This window comes from Manis javanica, chromosome 2 (assembly GCF_040802235.1).
Source record: "Manis javanica isolate MJ-LG chromosome 2, MJ_LKY, whole genome shotgun sequence".
Classification (NCBI taxonomy): domain Eukaryota; kingdom Metazoa; phylum Chordata; class Mammalia; order Pholidota; family Manidae; genus Manis; species Manis javanica.
Window position 1 is genome coordinate 66,281,737 of NC_133157.1, and position 8,689 is coordinate 66,290,425.

The following is an 8,689-nucleotide window of genomic DNA, read 5'->3' on the forward strand; positions in this document are numbered from 1 at the left end:
CCATTCCTGAGTGGAGAAGTGTCTGAGAAATCATGTGCCTTTGGAAATGATGTAACTGCCAGTAAATCAGTCTTTGGCCCTTCAGTAGTTATGAACAGCAAGAGATTATCCCAGGCGTTGGAGCTTAGCAGATGCCTGTTCCACTCTGCCCAGCTGGATTCTTTATCAGTGGAAATGGCTCATGTAGTTGACAGCCCACTTGGTATGTGAATCAGCCTAAGTTGTGATGAAACATTATAGAATGTGGGAAGGTATGCATCATAAACCCATGTCTTTATCATCTTTCCATGTCTTTTTAACACCCAGTATATGCCCTGCAATATAGGTGAGCTGGGAGAGATAACTCACCAAAGACTACATGTTTAAGTAGAATTGTGAAGGATCAATTGGATTTTCAGTAAAAGTACTTATGAGTTTTTGAGTTGAGGGGTCAAAAATACACACATTATATCTCAGATATGCAAGAGATGAAGCAAAATGTATTCTATACCTGACCTTATCATGCTCATCTTCTAGTGGGTGGGTACTTAAACTAGCTATTCTGAGGGCTGTTATAAGATTAAAATACTGGAGAGCCATCTGAGAATTGCCCTTCCCCATCGACACATGAGCCTGCCATTCACATTTGAGAGGAGAGAATGAGCAAAGACTCTCCACAGTGCAGATTTACCTCCCTTCCACTTTCTCATCGTCTCAGTGCCCACCCTCCATTCACAGAATCATGGTTCTCAGTCCATCACCATTAATCTTATAAATTTAGGGAAAAAGACAGGATACAATGTCTACTTCCCCTGAGTGAATCCTCGAGGGGTGGCCAGTGAACTCTTAATAACTACAACAGATACGTTTCTCTGACTTGCCAGTGGGTTTTAATTGCTGGGCCTCTCAAAGGTAGGGTTTTTTTTGGGTAATACCAACGTTCCTGATGCTTGTTTAAAAAAAGCAATAAATGCCTATTAGTAATATTCTTTTTCAAAAAACACCTGGCATGTTTTCTGAATCAGTAGTTAATGCTGATAATGTTTGCATTTGCAAAAAGATTAACGCATCTGGATGCAGTGTTAGTTCCACATGGAGAATAAAAGTTTGACTTCTGTTCCCCTACTGACTTTTTTCTTCTGATACAAAACAATGGCCAAAAATGGGGGATTGTTTAAGTACAAAATTTGTTGCAGTAAAGAGATTAAAACAATTTCCTTATGTAAACTATAATTAACATTTGTTTCACGTGATTACCAATAGTTGGAAAAACCATCTATTACAAATGCAGACTCTGGATGAAAGCTCAGCGATAGAGCTTGTTGAGGTCAGTGAATGTGCTCAGACCCAGGACTCCAGGGTAGCCATCTTAGTAGAGGGATAGAAAGAGATGACCAGAGAGGAGTAATAAATTGCATTGCTAATAACTGATCACCTTCTTATTGGATAACCATAAGTGACTTTCATACCCAGTTATGCCCTTGATGTCTAGGACTCAAATCTAGCCCAAATTCATGCTTCATGTAACGGGACCTGTATTTCCTTTTCTGTGGCTTCCTTTGTACTTGTCAGGACAGCTTAATCTGTGCACTCAGCACTAATGGCAAGAAGATGCTACAGAGGTCTCACCCCATCTCAACAAGCCTCTTCATCCTTCCCACCACTGTCCAAAGCCTCACCTGTGCCCGTTCACCAAGGGCTGTCGATACATTAGGAAGCATCTGTCATCATCACTATAATGATGAGATGAACCTACACCATGAGGTGAGGGCCAAGCAGTTAGGCAGAAAGCATGGGGGACTTACTTACATTTTAAGAGAGAACCTAGCAAGTGACCCTAGAGCACCTCTGCTGCCTGTCCAAGGGCTCAAGGTATCACATCAACCTGGTGTTCCACTTCCTGCTAGGGCCTACTTTCTCATGGGGAAGGAAGTCCAACCTGCTCCCTGGGAGGAGGCAAGTAAAACAGGGTTAACCTAGCACAAGAGTCTGTGCTAAGCATGGCCCGCCATACCTCTCTGTGGACCTTTCTTCATCCTCCTATTACAGGAAAGTTCCTTAACTTCTCAGTCTCAGTTTATGCATCTGTAAAGTGGGAATAACCATAGTGCCTATCTCTGAAGCTCAATAAAAAGCATAAAAATTTCATAGCACAAAGTCTGCTATATAAAATGAATTCCAAAATTGTTAGATATTAATCCCAGCATAAATTCCTCACTTGATAGAAGAGGAAATGGAGACCCAGAGATACAGTGGTTCTTATACAAGCTCTAAAGCAGGCTGCATCTCCTCCCACACCCTGCCACCCAATTTGTCCTTTTGTATTAAAACATATAATAAAATATAATAAAGCTGAAGAGGAATCACTAGGTTTTAAAATAAATGTCCCAAGTCTAAAAATGCATGTATCTTGAGATACAAAGAATTTCCTGTTAATACTCAAAGTACTACAATATAGTGAGTGTTCTTTCTTTCAAATTCTAGAGATTCACAGGGGGAAATATATATATATATATATATGTATATTTTAAAATCTTTCAAGATTTAAGTCAAATTCAATATTAATATAGCCCATGGTTAGTATGTTTTTTTTTCTGAATTATGAATTTTTAAATATTCATCTTGAGTCTTGGAGAAATCTTATCAGATCTGCTTGTGTAATCAACCCATTTTTAAAACACTCATTTAAAATTTTGTGTTTGAAATATTTTGAAATAAATATTAGTCACTTTCACACAAAAATAAAATACACATAATCAAAGTAATACAAAAATAAAATTCATGGGTTCCAAGGGCAAATCTCCCACGATGTGAATTACTGTGTCAATATGGTAATAAGGTAAATGGGGATAACTATGAAACCAGCCAATAAAACCCACATTAAATGACAGTGTCCCTTCATTTCCAGTGTACTTCCCCTTTGTGACTATTGAGTGAGGACACAAAGGCGTGAAGGCATAGTACATAAGGCACGTGGCTGTTGCGACAAGCACACCTGTTCCTCCCTGTTGGCTGAGGTGATGGGAGGGGAGTTTCTGTAAGCAGAAAGCCTCTGTGGAGCAGAGCTCTCGCAACAACACTTTTGCAGTCCAAAAGCTCACCTGGGCTGAGATAAGTGTAAATCCTTTGAAATGTTTGCTTAGTGCTGACCATGCCCTTCCAAGGCCCCCATTCTGGATTTGCTCAGGCACGCACACCTGTGGAATTGCATAGCTGTCACTCAGAGCTCTCATGCAGGGTCCCCAATGTGCCTTCCCTCCTCCACAGTCCCTTGTCAGCATTTATTATTAGCAGCTGTATCCCGTGAGTAGGCATCACAAGTGCTGAATTTCTCCAGTTCCAACACTCTGGGCTTTGCCTGTCAGCATCCTGTCTGCTATAGACTCAACATAGGGTGGTGGAGCCTCTGGGTGGACATCATTTCCATCCTCAGATTCAAGGCCCATCTCTGTGTACAGAGGTGGAGGAGCATCCAAGGTCTCTCTTTCTGCAGGACAGGTTTGCTTTTCAGCATCAAGATCCTCTTCATAAGCAGGGGGGTAAAAATTTGGCCTGGAGGACAAAATGCCACAAACATACATGTGTTATTTAAGTGGTTAATGCCAAAGAGGCATATGTCTGCCTCTCTCAAATCACACTGTGTCAAGTTAAACTGTTAAGAAACACTGATTTTGAAACAGATGTACTTCTTCCCTGGCATCACCAGTTTTTTTTCTTTTAATGTGGTGCTCTTTCAGCAGAACCCTCTTCATCAGGAATAGGATGTGGCCCCCTATTGTCATATTTTTCCAGTGGGTTATTGCAAGCTCTCCCCTCTTACTCACTGGCACCAGGGACTTTCAGGGTGAGCTCCTTATTGGGGGCAGGGGACATGGGGACCTAAACTGGAACTTTTCTCTACCCAGTTCAGCCTGTTCACATCCTTATTCCCATTCACACACATCATCTTCCACTCAGTTGCGCTCACTGTCTCTGATCCTCACAGCCAACAAAATAATGAATGAAAGCCAGCTCTGTGCAGATTCCTGAACTACAGCACATGCTTCTCTCTTTCCTATCACTCTTCCGAGTCTTAGCAGCTAGTCTCCAGAAAAAAGACACATTGCTCAAACTATTTCAACTGACAACTTTATGTAGATTTCAGTTGCAGCCCTTCCAAGCTAATGGCTAAAGGAGTCATTCACGCAGACCTGAGGCTCTTGGTAATCTCGCCCAGCGTAGCTAATAGCTATATCCTTCTGGCTCTCCATCTTGAATGGGATTGGAGGTAGCAAGGAGGTGAGGAAGAGAGAGGGTGAGCTTTACTGAGTTGTGTATTTATAGAGAATATCCTTCCCGTGCCTGCAGTCAGTGTTTATGGTGTGTAACCACAACAGAACAGAGACGGCCATTTGTGGCCACAGCTCTGTTCCAAATGTTAGCAGGCCCAAAGCCAAACAGCTGAAGGAGCTGTCTACTGTACGTCATACATCTCAGACTTCACTTGGAAGAGCCAAAGTGGTGTCACAGGGCACATGCGTAAAGACGTCAGAGACAGGTGAGCTGTTCCCTGGGGTGATTTAAGAAGCTCTGGGGTGACTGCCGCCTGCCCCCAAATCCCGTCCACCCTCCCAATCCCCACACACCCCAACACCAATTCACACTGCCTGTGCCCTGATCTACCACTGCAGACCCATTTGCTTTGAAACCTCTACCTGGGTTCCCATTTTGAATGCAGATGCTTCTGAGAAATGTACCTTTGCACTGATTGACTTTCTAGCCATTGTGAATGGGCCAGGTATCAATTAGATGCAGCAGAAAGAGACAGTAATTGGGGCATGTCATGATGTCTTTAATCTACTTTAAAGTAGTTCAGCACAGACGGTGTTATGCATGTGTTAGTAAATTAAGGTACATCATAAAGGTAATCACACTTATCAGGAATTCATACTCTGGAGACAATCATCTTAACATTGATATAAGAAAAAATCATCACTTTAGAAAGAATCAGCTTCTATAATCACTTCAGTTACTGTAGTGTTTTTTATCAAACCCAGAGACCTTGCTAGTTAGTAGAATAAACACTGGAAACTGGTTTTGATTATTGTAATTAGTATCTTATTAGTTACCATAATAATGTCAAAAATCAACCATCCTGGGTAAAATTACTTATATTCAAGATACATTGAGTAGCTCAGTTATTTTAGATGAAGAGGGCAAAATTATTTATGAAGTCTTGCAACCTGTACCTTTAGGATGATGCAAGAGGTTTTATCCCTAAATGGTCTTGTGTTCAGCCAAGAATTAGGAGGTTTTTGTTTCTCTGACACCAACCATAAGGTTAAGTGAATTTTTTTTCATGGTAAAATATATATAACATGAAATTTGCCACTTTAGCTATTTTAAGTGTACAGTTCAATGGCCTTAAGTGCATTCATACTGTTGTGTAACAATCACTAACTACCATCCATCTCCAGGACTTTTCCATTATCCCAAACTGAAACTCTGTACCCATTAAACACTAAATCCCCATTCCCTCCTCCCCCAGGCCCTGGCAACCACTCTACTTGCTGTCTATGAATTGACTATTCTTGGTCCCTCAGAGAAGTGGAATCATATAGTAGTTGTCTTTTTGTGTCTGGCTTCTTTCACTTAACATAATGTCTTCAAGGTTCATACATGTTGTAGCATATGTCAGACTTTGCTTCCTTTTTAAAGCTGAATAATACTCAGCTGTATGTATATACCACATTTGTTTATCCACTCACCCACTGAAGGACATAGGAATTATTTCCCTTTTGGCTCTTGTGGAGAATGCTGGTATGAACATTAATGCTCAATTATCTACTCAAGTCCTTGCTTTCAATTCTTTTTTGTATATACCCAGAAGTAGAATTGCTGGATCAAATTAAAATTCTATGTTTAATGTTTTGAGGCACTTCTAAGCCATTTTCCACAGTGACTGTACCATTTTACATTCCCACCAGCGGTGCACAAGTTTTCCAGTTTCTCCACATCCTTGCTATGTTGTTTTCTGCTCTTTTGATAATAGCCATCCTAATGGGTATGAGGTGGTAATCTTACTTTGGGAATATTATTTCCTTGACTGAATGAGTCTTTCATGCAAGGTGTGATGAGAGCATCTAAAAGGACAATAAGCTGGGACTACACTGAGGTCATGAAGAGGTTATGGGACTGATTTTATGCCTGCTTCGTCGTGTGTGGTGTGGCAGAATTTGGTCTGGGACTTGCTTTCCTTATAAACTGGTAGCCAGGTTTTGGGGAATAAGTAACCATCACCTGCCTCTAAAGACAGTTCCCAAGATACAACAGAAGAACCTGAGTTGGGCCTCTTAAATTGACTTAAGTGGGTTTTCAATTTGCCCGGGAAATTGTTTCTCTGAGATAAATTCCCTCTACTTCATGGTTTTCCACAGAGGCAGCAGCATTCTCCCTAGTAACTAACTCTAGGATAATTCCCTGACAATAAAGTTTTAGTTCTAGACATACAGCCCCCTGGGACATGTAAATTGCTCCACAGTGGGATTAGCTTTTTTAGAACTCCACCCCTTCTCAGCCCTTCTCCGTCCTCTGGCAGCTCAGCACATACCTGTCCACTGTGGCCAGGGGCAGGGCCCCACCAGCAAGGTGTTGTCTGAGCACGTGGCTGAACACTCCTTTGCTTTCGCTTGCCTGGAGGTAGGTGCTCCAGAAGATTCCACTCAGAAGGATCACAAACCCCAGAGGTAGAAACAAATAGGCCAGGATTAGGTGCCCCTGACAGCTGAATATGGAGCCTGAGGAAATGAAGAAGGCCCCCAGGCAGATCGTCAGGAAGCCCATCAGGAGGACAAGGGCACAGAGAGCTAGACCAGTTCTGTTCTGCATCCCTGCTCCTTTGGAACCCAGCTCCCTGACCCTGCCACTCCCCAGCTTCCCTTGCTCAGAGGGAATGCTCTCATTAGCTGGCTCACAGCTTTATACACTCTGGGACCAACTGGCCTTTGGACAATTAAATGAAGCAGGCATTTAGAAGCTACTCATTAACCATTCAAAGTAACTATAATATCCTTAGAGGATTAACCTAAAAACACAGCATTGTGCACTGCAGGAAGGAGTGACTTCTCACAGTTGCCTTGCTCTTCTCAGTGGGAAGGACCCTCAGCTGACCCCAGTTATTTACCCTATCCTTTGATTAAAAGGGTGCTGGTCTCTTAATCTCGTTGGTGGGTAATTCCCACTAACACTAGAGAAATTAGAATTCCTGATGAACTGTTTTTGTGCTTTGGCAAGGAGTCCTTTTCTGATTTCTTCTTTCTTTCTCTGTACTAAAAAAGACACTTTTAAAGATTTTAACAGGTTTGTCTTGTCTCTCAATGAATCTCCCTTTATTGCCCTCACATGATGACACTGAAAAAATTCAAGAGAAAAGCCCATGGGGTGAACTTCCTGATTCCTTCTCTATTGACAAGATGAGCATCAGCAGGAGGGAGAGTGCTGGACAGAAGGACTGTGAAAGACAGAGCTTGGGAGTCTGGGGGGATTCTGCGGATGGATGGAGACTTCTGCTCTGATTCTGGTTTTTTATCTTTCCCACTGCTGGGGCCCAAATGTTGAAATGCCCTGATTCCTTCCTTTTTTATTTGATGCTTTGGCATGTTCCTGCCAAAAGTCTCCTGCCCAGAGAGACTCTGGGTCACTTTTGTCCAGATAGATTATCTTCAGTTTCTCTTCACTACTCCTCTACCCCCTCCTCCATTACTATTATTTTCCATTTACTTTCCCAATGGATAAAGCAGTTCTTTGTGCAATGCCCTAAGTAGTTCCACATGCGCCCTTTCCTTCACACCCACATCTCATCAGCTCTACCTTCGCATTGTGGGCTAGATGAGAAAGAGAAAGACACTGGATCAAAAGTGATGTAAGGCACTTTCCCATTTTGCCTCTTATCCTCTACCTTGATTATCTTCAGTCCTTATCTTGAATTAGTTTCATCCTCTACTCTTCATATTATCCTTGAACTCTTAAAACAATCCTTTCTCCCTTCCCCAGTTGGTCTTGAGGATTGATAGATTTCTGTTTTGGCTATTGACCCTTGATGGTCTCTGCCTCCTGATATCCATGTCCTCTTAAGTGTGGGCTGGACATACTGAGTGTGGATGGACATAGTGAGTTGATTCTAACCAACAGAATACAGCAAGTGTGATCAGATGTCACTTCTATGATTAAGTTACAAAGATGGTGACTTCTGTCTTGCTAGCAGATTCCATTGCCCTTGTGGCTTGTACCCTTTAAAAAGGGAAGCTTTCATATTGAAGAGGTCCACATAACAAGGAACCGAGGACAGCTTCTGGCCAACAGTTAGTGGAGAACTGAATGAAGTCTTTAGCCCATCAGCCAGTGAGGAGCTATACCCCGCCAAAAACCATGTGAATCTGGAATCAAATCCTTGCTTAGCTGAGCCTTGAGATGACTATACCAAAGCAAAACCTCAATTAAGAGACCCTGAAGCACTTAGTTTTAAGCTACATTTTGTGACAATTTGTTAGGCAGCAGTTGATAACTAAAACAGGTCTTTAGGACTTGGAAACCACAGAAGACAATCAGAGTTAAATGTTTACACAATACGTGACACACAGGAAGTACCCCATCCAAGTCAGCTATAGTCTTTTATAGTGGTAGTCAGCTTACCACTGTTGTAATTATCATTAATACTGTAATCCAAACAACT

General features: G+C 41.9%; 1 protein-coding gene across 1 annotated transcript; it reads right to left on the minus strand.

Annotated features, from left to right (window-relative positions):
• Window positions 1-1,031: 1,031 nt before the first annotated feature.
• Window positions 1,032-8,197, minus strand: TMEM252 (transmembrane protein 252). The gene is made up of 2 exons (XM_017650046.3): window positions 6,569-8,197; window positions 1,032-3,531 (listed from the first exon to the last, which is right to left on the minus strand). Exons 1-2 carry the CDS (start codon window positions 6,844-6,846, stop codon window positions 3,294-3,296), a joined length of 516 nt encoding a protein of 171 aa, XP_017505535.1. The 5' UTR covers window positions 6,847-8,197; the 3' UTR covers window positions 1,032-3,293.
• Window positions 8,198-8,689: the final 492 nt, after the last annotated feature.